The 20,156-nt window shown below is 43.7% G+C and overlaps 1 protein-coding gene across 1 annotated transcript in view; it reads left to right on the top strand.

The window, feature by feature from the left end:
* The window catches only part of NME8 (NME/NM23 family member 8), a 55,541-nt gene that overhangs the window by 7,241 nt on the left and 28,144 nt on the right, over nucleotides 1-20,156 (top strand). Inside the window, exons 3-6 of the mRNA XM_074985486.1 lie at nucleotides 1,080-1,186; nucleotides 3,856-3,927; nucleotides 9,587-9,703; nucleotides 12,509-12,575. Coding sequence (XP_074841587.1) covers nucleotides 1,080-1,186; nucleotides 3,856-3,927; nucleotides 9,587-9,703; nucleotides 12,509-12,575 — 363 coding nt within the window. The remainder of the gene's footprint in view (nucleotides 1-1,079; nucleotides 1,187-3,855; nucleotides 3,928-9,586; nucleotides 9,704-12,508; nucleotides 12,576-20,156) is intronic.

Here is a 20,156-nt window from a genome sequence, read left to right as displayed (position 1 = left end):
CTCGCTTCCAAATCGAAAGGAGAAGGTCTCTCTTCGCAGAGAATCTCGAAGCAGATTGTATCCTGCATAAAAATGTGCTACGAACTCAAGAAGACTCCTTTACTGGCCCCGCCCAGGGCTCACTCCACTAGGGCGGTGGCGGCATCAACAGCCTTTTTCAAGGGCGTTGCGCTAAAGGACATTTGCAGAGCGGCGACCTGGTCATCCTATGACACCTTCGCCAAGCACTGCGCACTTCACAGGGTATTCCAAGAGGATACCCAGCTCTCGACAGCGGTCCTCTCGGGGACAAGCTGTACATGATCCGATTACCCACCTCCTATCTTGGGTTACTGCTGGGTAGTCACCTAATGTGGAGCACCCACGGGGACAGTCGAAGAAGAAAGAAAGGTTACTCACTGTAGTAACGGTGGTTCTTCGAGATGTGTCCCCGTGGGTGCTCCACTACCCGCCCATCCTCCCCGCTTCGGATCTCTGTTTAGTGTTTTGCAGGAGCATCCGAGGCGGTTGGTCAAGGAACTGGCGGGGACCGGATCGCGCACGTGGCCAGGAGCGCGCAAGGGAGCGGTGCGCACTGGCGCATGCACGGTCCGGCAGAAACTGCTTGGAAGATCCGATCTGTGGTGCCAGGCGAGCCCAACACCTAATGTGGAGCACCCACGGGGACACATCTCGAAGAACCACCGTTACTACGGTGAGTAACCTTTCTTTACATTTTCTGTAAGTACAGTATAATGAAAATAAATACAGCAAATACAGTATAAGTTTACATTGTACAGTGCTACTGTTATTGGTAAATAAAGTGCTCTGCATGCATTTTTGCTTGTTTCTGAATATCTAATCTTGTTTTTCTTTAGTTTCATGCATTGCTAGGTATACCTATCTATTATCCAGAATATTTGAATATTTGGCATCCTTCTGGTCACAGGGCTGCTAGATACAAAAGAAAAAATACCAGAAGTGGATTTAGAAATGCATGTGTGCCAACACCATTCCCAAGACTACCCCGTACATGCACAAAATGCTTCTTAAACTGCAGCAAATGGATGAGTTTAATTTTAATTTTTTTATACTTTCAGTAATAGATGTTTATCAAGCTTGGTGTGGGCCTTGCAAAGCTGTGGTAAATTTATTCAGAAAACTGAAAAATGAACATGGTGAAGATGATCTTCTGCATTTTGCTGTGGTAAGGATATAAATTATATTTAAACTTCAGTGCCAAATATATTCATTTATAGGTACCTATCATCATAGTATCTGAGTATCTATAGAGTCAGTGGTGATTTTAGTTTGCTTGTCCCTTTTTCTGCATGTCTCCTTAAAAGAGGAAAATCAGACTTTATAATAGATAGGGAAGGCTCTATAAGGGATAACCTAGGACCATACAGATCTATTAGGGAAAAGACACACTAAACAGTAGTGTAATGAAGGACACTCATGCATATATACTGTGGAATAGAGTTGAGGTTCCCATGGGAACATTATCTCTGAGAATACTGACTTGCATGTGTAAAAATGCAAGTCTTAGTATTGTATAACCATGTAGCCTGGCTTTCGAAAGTGTGAGCACCCACAGTTCCCACTGATGGCCATCAGAGTTCTGGGTGCTCCTCACTTCTCAGATGGTCAGTAATTTTTTCCTTTTTTATGTTATATTTCAGAAGGAATAAAGAGGGGGAAGCTGAAAATCAAATAGATTAAAAACGGTTTTGAGAAAATTTTCAACCAGAAGACATAATAAAATGGCAGCTGCAATCTAATACACTAAAGCTAAATGGCTACGTCTACACGTGCAGCCAACATCGAAATAGCTTATTTCGAAGTAGCAACATCGAAATAGACTATTTCGATGAATAACGTCTACACGTCCTCCAGGGCCGGCAACGTCGATGTTCAACTTCGACGTTGCTCAGCCCAACATCGAAATAGGTGCAGCGAGGGAACGTCTACACGTCAAAGTAGCACACATCGAAATAAGGGTGCCAGGCACAGCTGCAGACAGGGTCACAGGGCGGACTCAACAGCAAGCCGCTCCCTTAAAGGGCCCCTCCCAGACACACTTGCACTAAACAACACAAGATACACAGAGCTGACAACTGGTTGCAGACCCTGTGCCTGCAGCATAGATCCCCAGCTGCCGCAGAAGCAGCCAGAAGCCCTGGGCTAAGGGCTGCTGCCCACGGTGACCATAGAGCCCCGCAGGGGCTGGAGAGAGAGCATCTCTCAACCCCCCAGCTGATGGCCGCCATGGAGGACCCAGCAATTTCGACGTTGCGGGACGCGGATCATCTACACGGTCCCTACTTCGACGTTGAACGTCGAAGTAGGGCGCTATTCCTATCCACTCATGGGGTTAGCGACTTCGACGTCTCGCCGCCTAACGTCGAAGTTAACTTCGAAATAGCGCCCGACGCGTGTAGACGCAACGGGCGCTATTTCGAAGTTGGTGCCGCTACTTCGAAGTAGCGTGCACGTGTAGACGCAGCTAATGTGTTTCACAAGTTCTTTCTGAATTTCCATCTAGATTTTGAACTGTTGAGGTCATAATATTTGTACGGCTTGGAATTGTTTTTGTTGTATTCTCTGTATCCCCCAAGAGCAGGATGACAGAAGTAATGTGTCCTACCTGTGGCAAAAGCCATTAAAAAGCACCATGCACTAAACATTACCACAACAGTTACCACTGATATCTTCAGCAGTAGACATAGAGAAAAACTGTCTAATTGCAGATATCGTTATGTGGTGACTGTTGGCAACGGCTCTTTTAACAGGGATAATTTCTCCAACATGCAAATGTGCAGTACTACTGCTATGTCAATAGACAAGTCAACGAGGTTTTATCCTACAACTCTTTTGCCCAGAGATCTCCTCCTATATTCTAAGAATCCAATCCCATATGTTTCAAATAATTAAAGCTTTTAAAATACACAAACCTATGTATGAATTAATTTATATATAAATACAGAACATGTAGCACCAACCCCAAAACACCAATCAGCATATTGTAATCTCATATAACTCAAGTCAATAAGGCTATACTAATGCAAAATCACAATGAGATCAGATTCATATCCTAAGTTTTCAGCTGTACCTCTACTATCCAGGTTATTTGCAACCCTGCTTAGCTTTTAAAATAAGAGATGATCAAGCCTGTTCATACTATCTCATTTCATGCGAAATTCTGTCCCTGCCTCTGCACTTACTTTGAAACACGTTGTTCATTGCTATCAGCATGTTTAAATGTATACATCTGCAATATTATTATTTGGAGTTGTTATACTGTATGATTCAAAACACAGCTTTCACCCAAGAGTGACTCTATTAACGGAGGACTCTGCTGGTCCAGAAGTGTAAGTATTCAGTACATTTTCAGTCAGGTTTTCGTTTAATTAGTACCTTTATCATTGGTAAATTGAACAACAATGTAGTGCTTGTGATCAAATTATTTTAAAACAAATACTGTGGTAAAATCTTGCCAAACATATTTTAACAGGATCAGATCAAACAGTTTTTGGGTTTGTGTGTACTGTATATGAAAAATACGTAAATAAAACAAGAAGTCATTGCACATAAATTTTATTACAAGCAATTGTCAAATCTTTATAGAGTGTACACCACATCTTCAGAGAGCATTAGTACAATGGACCACGTTCCCTTCCATTGGAATCTTCCTTTGTGTGATCTTATGATATTCCAAAAGCAAATACACCAATTTCTTACATCAGAAAGCAATTTTAAGACAGAGCAAGTATTTTAAGGACTACTGATGGTCCATAGAACTCTAGTTTGAGGGTAAATATGTAAAATTTCTCAAGTATCTATCTATATTTTGTAATTTATTTGCACTTATTTTAGGCAGAGGCTGATGGCATTGTGACCCTTCAGGCATTTAGAGACAAATGTGAACCTGTTTTTCTCTTTTGCGTTGTAAGTGCATTATGGATTTGTACATTATTGACTTTTATTTTTGTGCTTCCTCTTTTTGTATTACTTTATAAGTATGTTGAAAATAAATGTGCAGTTGTACAGATGTGAATTATATGTTTACAGTTTTAGTGTTTAGGTTATAATTGGATATTGTACATACTAGTCATTGTAACTAGGAGTCATGTTTCATATGTTCTTGGCATGCAGATAAGAAAGGGTATTAGCATAGTACTTCTGCTAACAGGAGAAGAAAATTCTCTGTTATACTAAGAACATAAAAATGTCCATACCTGGTCAAACCAAAGTCCATCTAGCCCAGTATATTCCAGCAATGGTCAGTGCCAGCTGTTTCCAGACAGCATGATCAGAATAGGTAGTCATCATCAAGTAATCCATCCCCTGTACTATATACCAGGCCTGACTATAGCTCTGTAGACAAGTACTTTTTTTCTCCCTGAAAAATTTTGTATTTAGATTCTAGCAGCTAGGGGCTTATAACTAGGGTACATTCAAGAAAATGACAATAGGTCTGCTTTGCTCCTGTCTATATGAATGTAGCCAAATGAAATTAAGAGCATTTCTGATCTCACCAAAAGCTACCCAGTTTCACTGTGCTGCTCACAGGCTCACCAATGGGGAACAAGTGGCAAGGGCGGCAACTCATAGAGGTCTGGCATTTCAAAGGGTTCTGGAGCTCCTGGCCACTGACACAGTAGCGGTGGCAGTGTCTGGGACCTATGGGCCCCTTTGAAACGCTGTGAGGTCATACTGCATGACTTCTAACAGCTAGGGGTGGGGGCAACTCTGTGTTCTGGGCACTGCCAAGAGTTGAGTGTGGTTGGGTCCACCCCTTCCACCTGAAAATGTGCCACTGCTAGGGGTGTGGAGCCTCTCTCCATGCTTTGCCCCTGGGCCCAGGGCAGCTGTTAACCTTACTGGCTGCTCATGCATATATATTGTGAAGCAATAAGCAGAGGAATGAAGTACAGTAGGGAGGATAGTAAAGGAAACTGCAGGGAAATAGAGGAACTAGAACTGAGATCAGGAGAGGCAAACACTGGAAACAAAGGTAGTATGTAGGAACTGAAAATAAGAAAGGTCTAATTCTGTAACAGTGAAGTGAATGGTTGCTTTGTAATTAACTTTAGGGGACTAAAGCTTAAATTCCAAAGGAGTTAAGGAGGAAAAGAACAACCAAAAAATAACAGTGGTCAAAAATGGGGAGGGGAAAATGGAAAGAGATGGAAATAAGGACAGAGAACACCAAGAGACAAGGAGACTTTAGGCCTGATTCTCATTTTTACTAAGGTTCCTATACTTTTCTATTAGTATGAATAATCATTACGCATGTAACACTTAAGGTATAAATGAGAACTGGGCTTCTAAATTTTTCCTTCACATTTCTTTTAAATTTTAAGCAAATCAGTTGTAAGTGAATATCTCCATGATGTCTGAGTGCTAATCCTGGACATTCTGTTGCACTATTTGAGGACCAGATTCTGCAGTTTTTAGTTGAATATAGCTGTTATCATCTCCAACAGGTACTTTGATTAAGTAAAGGCGGGAAATTTTGGCAATTGCAGAATAAATACATCAAGGCTGTGTCTACACTAGCCCAAAACTTCGAAATGGCCATGCAAATGGCCATTTCAAAGTTTACTAATGAAGTGCTGAAATACATATTCAGCGCCTCATTAGCATGCAGGTGGCCATGGCACTTCGAAATTGACGCGGCTCGCCACCGCGCGGCTCGTCCAGACGGGGCTCATTTTCGAAAGGACCCCGCCTACTTTGAAGTTCCCTTATTTCTATCTGCTCATAGGAATAAGGGGACTTCGAAGTAGCTGGGGTCCTTTCGAAAAGGAGCCCCATCTAGATGAGCCGCGTGGTGGCAAGCCGCATCAATTTCAAAGTGCCACGGCCATGGAAATATATTTCATCACTTCATTAGTAAACTTAGAAATGGCCATTTGCATAGCCATTTCGAAGTTTTGGGCTAGTGTAGACATAGCCCAAAAGTAATAGCATCTCTGTCCTTCCACATATGCAACTTAGAGGAGGAACTTCTGAGGGTGAAAGTAGTGCTTAATTTATGATCAAAGAGATGCCAGGACTCAGGCTTTTTTTTTTTTTTCCATTAATAACTGATACAGAAGACCCTGAGGTGCCAAGGCTGTGAACCCAAGCCTAGAAGTTCCAGGGCTAACCTTCGGCAAAAATGAAGCACAGGGTGAAAGAGAAATTCATCCGCTATACACAGGGATTGTGTCTATACATGCCTCCTCCTTTTGGACGGGGCATGTTAATGAGGCAGTTTGAAAGATGCTAATGAGATGCTAACATGAATATGTAGTGCCTCATTAGAATAGTGGCAGCCATGCACAAGTTGAAAGTGTCACTTTCAGAATACACATGGAAGAAGGGGCTTTCAAAGTCAGTGGTTCCTTTTGAAGGGCCCCCAACTACACGGGTAGCATGTGTTCTGAAAGCAGCACTACTGAATCATGCATGGCTGCCATCATGCTAATGAGGCATTGCATATTTATGTCAGTGCCTCATTAGCATCTTTCAAACTGCCTCATTAACATGCATGTGGAGACATAGCCAGGGGATGGGTCTACGCAACTTAGTTACTTCAAAATAACAGCTGTTATTTCGAAATAACTAACCTAACATCTAAATTACACAACCAATAAGTCAACTGCTATTTTGAATTTATTTTGAAATATTTTGAAATTTTCAAACCTCATTTTAGAAGGAATAGTGCCTGTTTTGAAATAAGCTATTTTGAAATATGTGCTGTTAAGACATGGAATAGCGTTTATTTCTGAATAAATCGTAATGCGTCTAATGGCTGTATTTTGAAATAGGCTCTAGGGCTATGTCTACACTACAGAGATCCGTTGAAAGAAGTTCTTCCAAAAGATCTCTTTAAAAAAACTTCTTTTAAAAGAGCACCTCTGGACACAAAAAAAGCTGATTGAAAAATTGTTCTGCTCTTTCCACAGAGAGCTGCCGCACAGCCCCTACTCTTTTGAAAGAACAGACCTGGGATCAAAAAATCCAGCACCCTGAGGACTGCTTTTTTGATAAAAGCATCCTCGGGGAGGTGTCTACACATGTTTTTTTCTGCAAGAATCTTTCACAAAAGGGCACTCTTCCTCATCTGGGAGAGGAATAGGGCCACCTGAAGAAGAACTGTCTTTTGTATTTCAGATCTAAAGAGTGTACACTCGTCCCTCATTAAACGAATATTTCATTTACGAGTACTCCCTTAAACGAGGGACACACTTACCTACCCTAGTTCACTCTATGAGTGAACTTCCCCCACTCATATGAGCCTTACCCCCTTCCCCTCAGCCCCAGATGCCCTAGTCTGCCCCCCCCACCAGCCCCACAGCCCCAACCTGGTGCAGGCTGACCCCCTGCAGCCTGACACCCCACTGCTGCCTGCAGTCTCCGCAGCCCTGCAGCCCCAAACCCCGGCAGCCTGATGCTCCTGCCAGCCCAGCAGCCAGATTCCCCCACTGCCTGACACACACCCCCTCGCATCCCTAAACCGCAGCAACCAGACCCCTTTACTTGCTCCAAAGCCTGAACCCCTCCATCACCTGTACCCCCAGTGGCCCTGCAGCATGACCCCACAGCTGCCTGTATGCCCTGCAGCTCCACAGCCTGACATCCCGCCTGCCCCACGGCCAGACCTCGCTGCTGCCTGTAACTCCCGCGGCCAGACCCCACCCCATCGCCTGTAACCCCCATGCCCCACGGCCAGACCCCCCACCACCTGTAACCCCCATGGCCAGACCCCCCCACCTGTGGCTGCCTATACCGCTGCGGTCCTGCAGCCAGATCCCACCACCATCTGTAACCCCCACGGCCAGACCCCCTGCCTCTGCCTGTAACCCCCGCGGCCCCAAACCGTGGCAGCCAGACCACCTTACTGGCCCGCAGCCAGAAGCCCTCTCCCACTTGACCTCGCATCCCGACACCCCCCCCACCGGCCCCAAACCGTGGCAGCTTGAACCCCCCGAATCCACCACCAGATTTTAACCCTCCCTCCTGCTCACAGCCCCAAACTACCCCTAGCCTTTAACCCTCCCCAACCCAAGGCTCACTCACCTTATAAAAGCAGCACCACCTGGTGCCACTCCTTCCCTGAGATGGGAGCCCTAGGAACTAATCAGAGACTTTTACAAGTAATTTAATAGGAATTTAATGTTCCTCTTATGAGTTTCTGCCTAGGAGCAGAAAGTTGGGAACCAATTGTGGTCGTAAAGTGAGGGATGAGTGTATTTTATATGTAGATGCTCCTTGAGTTTTTTTGAAAAAGGCCTGGGTTTTCCAAAAAAAGCTTGCTAGTGTAGACACAGTCTCTGTGGCTGTGTCCACACTTGCATTCCTCTTTCAAAAGAGGAATACAAATGAGGAACATCAAAATGCAAATGAGTCACTGATTTACATATCTCATTATTCATTTGCATAATCTCTTTTCAGAAGAGATTCTTTCTAAAGAAGAAAACAGTGTAGATGGGGCTCTTTTGAAAATAAACCCCATCTTTGAAAGAATCCTTCTTTCTATTTTGTTTGGGGTTTATTTTTGAAAGAGCCCCATCTACATTGCTTTTTTACTTTTGAAAGAATGTCTTCCGCAAAGAGATTATGCAAATGAAGCATGAAATATGTAAATCTGTACCTCATTTGTATTTTCAATTTCCCTCATTTGCATTCCTCTTTCAAAAGGGGAATGCAAGTGTAGACATAGCCAGAGTGGAGCACATGAATTTTCAAATAGCTAAGTGGTATTTTGAAATGTACTTTTGTGAGTAGCAGTGTTATTCTGAAATAAACTATTTCAGAATAGCTATTCTGGAATAGTTTATTTCAAAATAAGGCTGCTATGTAGACATACCCAGAGTGCCCAGATAGGGGGACAGAGCAGAGCAGGGAATACAGTGGAGCTGTGGCTGAGGGAAGCTGCAGGTGGGCTAACTCGGGCTCCACTATGTACCTCGCTGAATGTTCCTCTGCACCCCACAGTTTGCAGACCATTACTCTATACCCCATTAACTGTGGGTCTTTCAGCGGAGTTGCCAACACAAGTAACAGTTCAGTCATTGCCAGCGTTGACTGTAGTCTGTGCTAAGTAGACAGCTGCTCAATAGGACCTTGACTGAGACCACCATGTCATTTCAAGTAAGACATTGATGAGCAATTGGGTGATAATTTTATGCTGTTGCCAGCTGGGCTGTATTTGAAATATTTATAATAATATGCTCTGTATCCCCTTACACATCTGTTGAATTAGCCATTGAACTCCATCTCAGTTCCAAGTCCTTTCAGTAAGAAAATGCCAGGTTCTAAAATGTAAATTCTCTGAAACTTTAGAGATGAGAGCTATGTTAAGCAATAACAAAATAATGAATTATGGGAATAACAGTCAGTTTTCTCTGATATCACTAATTTTATCTCTGTCATTTTGATCTGTTTTCAGATCAGTCTATCTACAAGGACACATTGCTACAGGTTTTAGTTTTAGAACAGTTTCTTGGTAACAGTCTATCGCTGGTGGGAAATAGACTATGTTAGAAGACAAGTAAATGTGCAAAACTAAATGAGCAAATCTCAGTGAGTGTTATTTTACTTTTTTTTTTTTCAGGATAGCAAAATTATAGCGATAGTGCGAGGCGCAAATGCACCACTTCTCAGTAAGACAGTAATAGAGCTAGTAGAAGAAGAAAGAAGAATTTTAGCAGGGGAAATAGAACGCCCTGAGGTACTTGCTAGATAACCTTCTTGTCAAGCTTTAACATAAATGATTACTTTTATTACATTTGCACAGTCCCTTTCTTTTATGGTGGTATTTTTTATTTCTTTTACTGTTCATATTTCATTTTTATTTTTGTAGATATCACTAGCTTTACCATGAACTGGAATGTATCTCACCTTTTCGAAATTTCCATTAAGTGGTATTAAATGAAATAGAGTAAATTCTGTTTTATCTGGTATTTGGTCAACAAGAACTCTCAGATAACTGGGATTACTCTCAGACCCCAAGCCATGATGCTGCTCCCCATTCTTACTCAGCCAGAGAGCAGAACTGAGTGTGTGAACTATGCCCCAGTTCTCCGGGGCCAGCCTGCTCAGCGCCTGCCGTGCATCCCTGTGTGGTGCCTGTGTGTCTGCAGCTGGCCAGCTCCTCTACTCTCCTGCCCAGTGTCAGCCATCCGGAGTGGCTCCCTACATGGCGCGGCCATGTGCAAGCCCTGTGTCGCCATCCTCAAGTAGCTCCATGCTGTCCTCACCAACTAGGTTGGGCAGTGGTTGAGTAGGAGCCAGCGCTGGAGTGTGGGGGGAGCTGAACTTTGTTATGGGGGAGGCTCCTGACCCCCCATCTATTACCCCCCCAGCTGCTCTCTATTAACTAGAATATTTGAACATCCAGCAACCTCCCAGTCTCCGAGTTGCTGGTTATGAAGAGTTTAATGTGATACTGATATTTTACAAACTGGTCTGTGTAAAGGAGGGATTCTTCACTAACAAAAATATCACCAGTATAAAAACCAATTTTACATTTAATTATTTATTTTTATATTTTCAATGCAGGACATTTTTCTTATCTGTTATACTAAGGGGTCAGGAGATAATATGAGGGAAAAGAGACAGTTCTTACCTCATTCTTCTTTCCAGCTGAAGTGCAGGTGAAAGAATTCCATTTGTCTTTATAGGTGCAAATGAGAAATTATAATGGACTACAACTGCATGGCTGTGGCCCCACTAGCCCCTGCTTTTGGAGGGGCTATGGTAACGTGGCACCTCAGGTTATGCTAATGAGGTGCTTCCATGAATATGCAGCACGTCATTAGCATAATGACAGCCGCTCACACTTTGACACTGCTGGTTTTGAAACCCACACTGCCCATTGTCGTCAGAGTTGCCACCAGCATGGTGCTCTGCTCTCTCCAATGTATCACTCGGCTGCGTGCGTGTGTTCCCTCTGTGTGCTGCCCAGCTCTGCAGATAGCTGACACAGCAGACTCGAAGAGAACCCCCAATGACCACAGAGTCTAGTAAGGTGTGAAGGCACGTCGGCCAGGTTTATTGCCGTATTGGATACAGTAGTAGTTCCCTGTAGATTTCTTAGTCTAAGTCAGGGCATACTACAAATATGCACCCACGGTCAATGGACTCGGCTCAGTCAGTGGCGGGACTTTCCACTGCCCCTTTGGCCGGACCCAGAGCACATCCCAAGATTACATTCTTATACACAGGTACAAACAATTTACACATCACTCCTGACGTATTGAGGTACAACCCTTCTACGTAATCAGGTGCCGCCTCTCACCTTGTACATGGTGGTTTGAACAAAAACAACTCTATCCATCATATTACCCTTCTGCCCCTGTCATTGGGATGGGTCGGCCTGTTCTTCCTTATCTGTGGAATGTTCCAGGGTCGGGTGTTCTGGTACCATGTTACTATTTCAACATGCTAGGTAGATAGGTTTCTGCAACATCAACCCTCTTCTTGCCATCTTCTGTGAGCAATGCATTCCTTTTGCTTACAGCTGCACTTTGCTTTCTGTTAGCAAAGTTTTGACCATTACTTTGGTTCAGGCCTAAGGCCTCATACTAGGCCTGTACTTACTTACACCCATCTAGCTGGGGGCCTTTCGAAATGGCACCCTGGTTTTGAAAGCCCCTTATTCCCAAAACCAGATAGGAATAAGGGGATTTTGAAATCAGGGTCATTTTGAAAGGCCCCCAGCTACATAGGCAGCGTGCATTTTGAAACCAGCTGTTTCAAAGCACATGCGGCTGCCGTTAAGCTAATGAGGCACTGCATATTCATGGCAGTGCCTCATTAGCATATCCTGACGTGCCACGTTACCATAGCCCCTCCAAAAGGAGGGGGCTAGTGTGGCCACAGCCCATGAGAATATTATACCCTATCAAAAATATTGCTTCTAGAGAGAAAACTGCTAAAGAGATAACTCGTAGATGGGCTTGGTGACTTAAATAAACTATTTTTCTTATATTAGTACCAGCAAGCCTGTCTGCTTCAAAACCACTTCAACCTTGTGAATAATTGAGAATTCATTATTTAGTTGGAGGGCTAGAATTTTGGTGTTCTACATTTAGTAGAGAAATAAGTTGAAAATTCCCACCACTATTCCTTTATGTTTCTTTAACATTAATATAATGAGGCATCACTCATACTGTAAGTCATAAGTGTCAATGTTTTCACAAAATTTAAGAGAAGGTTTGCAGGTCAGCTGGTACAAGGTTTTGCAAAATCAGCAAAAAATTGTTTAGAAGCAGAAAAAGAATCACCTTAAATGTTGATATTGGTATTATCTTGCAATAAATTAACATTGCAGGGAATTTTATGGAGGGGGGGAGAGAATGAAGGAGTGATTTTTCTCAACATCACTGGAAGAACCAGGACTGACACATAGTTTTAATGGCTCTAAAAGGGCTATATACTGGCCCACATTGCCTCAGTATTTACTTCACACCAACAGTATAATTTTATCAGAATATAAACACAAAATAAAAAGTGAAAATTGCAATTTTCTCAGGTACAAGAGCTTGTGTTTTTAGAAGAGAAAACGTCAGACATAAGTACCAAGGAAAGCTACCTAGAAGGTAAATGAGATTCTGATTATTTTAAAACAAAACCAAAATAAGCCAAAAAAAAACCTGGAAAAAGCAATCTTTTAGTTATTTGGTTATAGGGTTATATGTGTCCACTCATAAAACTTTCATTTGATTCAGTTGGTAACATGAAAAATTGTCCTGGAAGGAATTGAATTGGGGGGTCACTTTTGTTTTCTAGGCAGCTAGAGGATTTGACCAGCATTGCTTGTGTCCTTGTGGAGGCTCTGGACAAGGGATGTGGACGCAGGAGTCAGGGCAGGAGGCTAGGAGGTGTGGTGGGGAGGGAAGAGGCCTGGGGAGGTGAGAGTGGCCTAGGGCAGGTGGTTGGCATGTAGAATTCAAGGAGGAGGTTGGGGGACTCAGGCCAGAGGGCTCACTGCATGGGGCTCAGAGATGTGGAGGACCTTTCTGGGGCTGTGCTGCTCTGGTGGTGGCAACTCTTTGGGGCATCCACAGCCACGCTGCTCCAAAGGCAGTGATGGAGTTCTCAGTTTCCATAGCAAAGGGTGCAATTTGAACTTTGAATTCTCTTGTAACCCAATATAGCATTCATGATAAAAATGTAACCAAGAGTGTCTTGGCACCTAAAAGCAATACATCTCATGAAGGCCTAAGAGTATGAATTTTTTGGGGAACAAATGAGAGCCGCCTTTCACATAAAGTATTCTCCAAAGTTTAATTCAAAGGGGTCTAATTGTGTTATCGAGACATGTGAAGAACAAAATTCCACCAAATAAGACATGTATATTAACTATAAGATCAATAGCCACATTGTTTTTTCTAAAATGTTCACATGTGGCCTTTTACATTAGGCCTTCCAGAAGAAGTGGGATGTATGGGGTGTCCAGGGAGGGGTAGCACCTCTGGTGTGGGGGACTTGTTGTGTCTCTTCAGGGGCAGTTCATGCACCTTTGGTCCCCACCTGGTGCTCAGCTCTCACCTGTGGCTCCAAGAAGCTGTAGCATGCGCAACGGCCACACCACAATAAGTCACTTCAACAGGCAGGCTAAACCACGTGAGGGTAGCCAACAGGTCTGAAACCTTCAGTGAGATAGGAACTTGCCTATCCCAGCATGCGAAGTCAGCTCCCGCAGACTGGATGGATGAGATCAACAGCGAGATCCAACAACCAGGAAGGCGGCTCTGCAATGCTGTGTGGAGAGCGAAGGGCATAACAAAGCACTGAAGATGGCATGGCCATCCACCACAGCGTAGGAACTCTCCAGCTGTGATGACTTTCCGTATCACTGGAACCAGGCTTCTGAGGCCAAGAGAGTGGAACTGCCCCGTGCAACAGCTTTTCCGCTTTAAACATTCTCCCACACAGGTTCTTTGCAGATTCTCATCTGTCAAATAAGTTTACTTTATTAGTCTACTTTTTCCTTCTACATCTTCTGTTTACTTCAAAGTCCTGTGGTGATGGGGGGAGTGGTGAAGCTACAGGTGGAGGTGACCACTGGGAGTCATAGTTCCAAACCTGCACATAGGTGGCTTTTGGACTTTGGTCGATTGATTCTGGCCCCAGTGCAACACAGGAGTTCGGCAACATGCTAGGCGACTGAGCAGGCCTTTTTAGGAGCAGCATTGCTTGCCCTCAAATGAGGGAGGAGACTAGAAAAGGTGTTCCAAAAATTGCTTGTTCCAACCAAACTGTCCAGCATGCCATGGCTGGCAGCTTTGCCCTCACAGCAGTCGAAAAACAGTGAAAAGAAAGATGATGTTTGGAGCATGGAACATGTGCACCCTCTTGGACAGGGAGAACACTATGAGGTCTGACAGAAGAACAGCCCTCATAGTAAGAGAACTGGCATGCTATGACATTGATATAGCCACCCTGAGCAAGACCAGACTTGTCGAGGCTATGTGAGGGAAAAACAGGGAATGCATACAGAGCAGTGCTCAAAGAGAAGATTAAGAATATTGCCAAAGAGAAAGACCTAGATAAGAGAGTCACAGGGATAGCCATTGCTATAGAAGAGGCAATTGAGCAGACTGTTTCAGAAGAAGAAAAGATCAATAAGAAGTGGATTACCCAGGAGACACTGAAGTTGTTTCAAGAGAAGAGAGCGTTGAAGATCAGAAGAGATGTTTCTGAGATGGCAGAACAGCAATATAGGGTGAAATGCAGCGAGGTAAGGAAAGCAGCCAGAAGAGATAAGGAGAAATGGTTAGAGGAGCAATGTGAAGATATACAGTGGTAAGGTGAATGTAAAACCAGGGAGGTGTATAAAACAATTAGGAATATTAATAGGAAATGGCAACCAAAGCAGATGGCAATCAAATATGTGAACAAAGGAAGTGCTCGTGAGCAGCAAAACGACTGTGCAGCGATGGACGAGATATTGCATCGATCTATACAAAACACCGTTGGACCCAGTGTCTCAGAGAGACTGATTGAAGAACTGAAAGAGATATCTCCACCGAGCGTCAAGAGTGAGGCCAATATTTCGAAGGAGGAAGTAGTAGAAGCAGTGAAACAACTAAAGAACAGCAAAAGCCCTGGAAATAAGATCGTGGGAGAGATGATCAAATACAGTGGAGAAAGCATGATTCAGGAAATACACCAACTATGTAATATAGCATGGAAAGAAGGGAAGGTGCCTAAGGAATGGACAAGATCTGTGCTAGTGACAATACCCAAGAAACGAAGTACATTGGAGTGCAAGAACTACAGAACGATTGCCCTACCAAGTCATCTAGGCAAGGTGCTGATGATGATACTGATTGAGAGACTAAGATCGCAGATAGAACATATAGCAGACGAGAAAGCGGGGTTCACAAAAGATAGAAGTACCATACAGCAGATATTGGCACTAAGACTGATAGCGGAAAAAGCTCGACGGAAGAACAAGAATGTATACAGTTGCTTCATTGATTTTCAAAAGGCATTTGATAGGAAAGATGAGAAAGTGACTTGGGTGGTGTTGGAGTCATATGGAGTGGAAAGCAGACTGATACGGTTGTTGAAGGATATCAGTGAAAATGCGGAGGCAGCGGTGAGAACATATGGGGAGTTGGGAAGTTGGTTTAAAACGAGTAGAGGTACGAGACAAGGAGATCCAATATTCCCAAGTATCTTCATCGCACATCTGGAGAGAGCGATGGACAAGATCAAGGAAGAGGTAGAATGGATGTCTGTGCACGGGAAAAGAATTAACAATTTGAGGTATGTGGATGATATAGTTATCATTGAGGAAGATGAGGAGAAGTTAGCAAAAATGGTGCAGGTGTTAAGCGAAGAAGGGAAGTGGTACGGACTGATTATGAACATCGATAAAACAAAAGTAATGGTATTTGGAGATGAGGAAATAGGAAGAAAGATCAGTGTCGATGGTATTGAACTAGAAAATGTGGAGAAGTTCACATATCTGGGGAGCAACGTAATGTATGATCTAGACTGTAAGAAGGAAAATAGCGACTAGAATAGCGAAAGCAAGAGCGAGTTTGAAGGTGATGGATAAGAGCTGTAAGAGCAAAGCAATTCGCTTAAGAACGAAGCTGAGCGTCTTGAAAACGTGTGTATTCATCAGCGTGTTGTATGGATGTGAGACATGGATGATATCAAAAGATTCGAAAAGAAGAATATTGGCATTCAGAAGGAGTTGTTATAGGAAGATTCTGAGAATAGGATGGATGCAGAAGGTCACCAATGAGGAATTCGATAGAAAGATACAGCTGAAAGAGAACCTGCTGCAGAAGATTGTAAAATAGAAGCTACAACTGTTTGGGCATACTTGCAGAATGAATAACGAACAAAAAATCAAGACTCTGATATTCAGCATAATGGACGGTTCAGGTAGGAGAGGCAGACCCCATAGAGAATGGATAGATGATAGAGTGGATTGGTGCGGAGCTAGTCTACAGAAACTAAGCCACTCTGCACTGGACAAGGAAGGATGGAAGAAATAGTGAGAGAGGCGTCAGATACCAACGGGTTCTGAGCCCACAGTTATTGATGTTGATGAATGGTGTGAAGCAAGGGTGTGTGCCGGCCCTAGTGTTATTGAATCTCTTTTCATGTGCATCCTCAGCCACGCAGTTAGGGACCTGGACCATGGAGGCGACATAAAGTATAGGCTTGATGGGTCACTTTTCGACTTTTGTCGTTTCAATGCTAAAACCAAGAAGACTTGAAGCCCTTTTTGTTGATGACTGTGCACTTATGGCACGTAAGGAATCTGATCTCCAGCTTATCGTCAACAAGTTTGCTGAAGTCACTCGCCTGTTTGGTTTGACCATCACCCTAGGAAAGACCGAGGTACTGTTTCAGCCTGCTCCAGTGTCTGCTGCTCTCCCCGCTTCAATTTCCATAGAAGGAACAGAATTAAAAACAGTAGACGAGTTCAAGTACCTCGGCAGTGTGATAGCCAATGATGGGTCCCTTGACAAAGAAGTCAATGTCAGGATCTGCCCGGCCAAACAGGCACTAGGATGTCTGAGAGTACGAGTGTTGAATCAGCACAATATGCAACAGTCTATTAAACTGAAAGTGTACAAGGCTGTAGTCCTGACCCGTCTCCTGTGTGGATGTGAAAGCTGGACCTTGTACAGAAAATGTGAAACTGCTGGAGCGCTTCCACACACACAGCCTGAGGTCAATACTGCACATTTGATGGCAGGACAGAGTCGTGAACCTGGAAGTCCTTGACAGAGCAGGAACCACCAGCACTGAACCCGTGATTCTGAAAGCCCAGCTTCACTGTACAGGGCACCCCATACGAATGGAGGAGTCAAGAATCCCTGAGCAACTCTACGGTGAACTCTTCCAGGGCAAAAGAATCAAGTTAGGCCTCACAAGAGGTATAAAGACTGCGTGAAGGCCAGCATTGCTTATGTTGGATTAAAGCCAAAGCAGCTAGAGCAGGAGGCAAAAGACCGAACAGGCTGGTGTGCTCTAATATGACATGCATACAACTTTGAAGAGCAGCAGCACATACGCCTGATTGATGCTAGTGAGAGGAGGAAAGCAACAGCAGCAGCCGCACCAACAGAGCCAGGACAATTCCTTTGCCTCTACTGTGAACACCCATGCTGTTCAAGGCTAGGATTCCTCAGCCACATGCGAGTCCAAAACCAATGAGCCTGTGCAAGCTCAAGACATTGTCAGACACAAAGGACTGCCAAGATCCAGAAGAAGTGCAAGCCAAAGTGGCTGCTCGTGCATTTTAGAGCACAGACTTGTTCTAATGTCTGATAGAACTAATCGCCCAATGGAGAAATTAAAAAATGAGTAAAAATATTAGATCCCTAGGTATATCTGTGAGCCCTACAATATAAGCAAAGAGCAAAACAGGCTGAGGGAAGACAGCAAATTGTAGGCTAACAGTGATTCAGTATATTCAGCACTTTAGCACCTCTATCCAACTCTTCTTCACTGAAACAACGTTTTTGAAATATAACTTCAGAGCTTTCATGCAAGAATTTGGGCAATTGCTTGTTTCAGGAAGGTAGTTCTTTTCAATCTCTGTTTAATTACTCTTCAGCCCTAGCTCCTATGGCTGTAAATACTTGTCATTCTCCCAAAAGCAGGGTTCTGCAAAGGCAAATCTCAAAGAAGGCTGAATTCGTTTGTTCATATCTGAATATCAGTGACAACCAGCAGAATTTTTGGAAGCTTTCACATTCCATCGCAAACTTTGATTGTTCAGTAGCTAACCTTCAGTGATCTGCCAACCACCATCCTGGCATCTTGCCTCACTGGTCGTTCTATACTACAAAGACCCCCCATGTCTCCTTCCATAACAAATTTCTTAAGATTTTTTTCCATCACTATGCTTAATGTGACCAAGTACGTAAGTTTGCATCTCTTGATTTCTGACATCACGGTCTGCTTTCCACGATATTTCTAACATGGACAAAAGGCGAATACCTCAGAGATACACAAAAAATCTTCACAAAACACATTTCCAAACCTTGAGTTTTCTTGCCAGCTATATTATCATTCCAACATTCACATACTTTAGTGTGGTGGGTACTCCACTCTGGAATAGGAGGGTTAACAGCAGACTGGAGGGATCCTGTGCAAACAAAGTCAGTGAAGGTGCAGCTAGAGATCAGGGCCAGGTTGGGCCCTGTAAGAGGCTTCAGGGTGGAGAGTAGCTCATTCTTGCCCTCACCTGCAAGGGAGAAGGAGCTGGGTCCCAGCAGAAGAGGGAACCAACAGCACCTTGGACAGAGTAGTACACCAGAGGCTCAGGGGAGCAGAAGAGGGAGAACTCCCGTCTGTCCCTTGCCACACTGTGCCTCCTGATAAAAGGGTTAGGAAAAATGCTAATAGCTGTGGGGAAGTGGCTGAGAGAGTACTGATAGTAAAGGGGAGTGAAAGAGGGCAGAAGAAAGATGCCTAGAGTGGCAGGTGGGCTTTGGTTCTCCCCTTCCCTCTTACACTGCACCTTGCTACACCAGAGCATGTCCAGTATAGACTGCAGCTTGCCTCTGAGGTGAGGGGTGGACTGTAGGTTTCTGTAGGCTGCTGAGGAAGGTGCAAGCCTGGGGACTGCTGATCGCCCCCAGGAAGGGGATGAGAATGGAATGGTGGGCACTGCCAGATAGAAGTATCCTGAAGTAGACACTGCACTCCGAGGGAGCAATGTGGGTCCAGAACCAGACAGTGGGAGCAGACGGGTGAACTATGGGTGAGACGTGCCCAGAAGAAGGCACCCTGCTAATGAACTGAGCTATTTCCCAAACTGATCAGAAGGAGGTGCTGTGACAGTGAATCCACCCTCCTACACTGCCATCTACCACAATGGAAAAAAATAAGCTTTTCACCAATTGCCTTTTCATACATTTAACATTGCCATAGTTTTTCTCAAAGGAGGCCATAGCTCAGTGATCAGTCTCTGGTTTTCCTTCCAGTTTGTTTGGAAGAGCCTTCTTGGTTGAATATATATGATGTGATCCTAAAGAATTCATCTGTTGCCTCTACACCTTGTCTGTTAATTGTAATGCTCTCTTGCATCTTGTTTTATTAGCTGTGTTAATGGTCATGCATTTTGTTTTTATTGTATTCAGGAATAATCTGTATTTCTCATTAACTGGTTTTACAGGCCCCAGCATTTGTTACCCTGCATTGGTTGTTGTAGCAAAGGGTTACAACTACATGTCATCATGATCATGTACAGCTACAATTACATTTCATCAGCTACAGCTACATGTCATCATAAGATCTGAGGTTGATTAGAAGAGGTCCACCAATGCAAATATCTAGCTGTAGCCACTTTGCTTTAATTTTCCAAAGCTTGTCTTATCAAAAATCTGTGCATATATTAAAGAGACTCGGGAACAAAATACACTTTTGTCTCACACCCTACCCAGTGGAAAAATCTGTCTGTTGCCTACTGCCATTTGTACCATGGTCTGTTGGTGGTGGGAGAGACCTGCAGTTGGCTTAATAAGATGCTTTGGAAACTTCATAATTGCTATTGTCTTCCAAAAGATAGTTGTGACAGACCACATCAAATGCTTTTTATTCATAAGTGAAGCACATGATCTATGTGTGATTTTATTCTGCATTTTTCATGAATATGATGGATGTTTGTGATTTGTTTACTTGTGCCTCTTTGTAAC

The sequence above is a fragment of the Carettochelys insculpta genome, chromosome 2 (assembly GCF_033958435.1).
Source record: "Carettochelys insculpta isolate YL-2023 chromosome 2, ASM3395843v1, whole genome shotgun sequence".
Taxonomy (NCBI): Eukaryota; Metazoa; Chordata; order Testudines; family Carettochelyidae; genus Carettochelys; species Carettochelys insculpta.
This window is presented reverse-complemented; position numbering and strand designations above follow the sequence as displayed.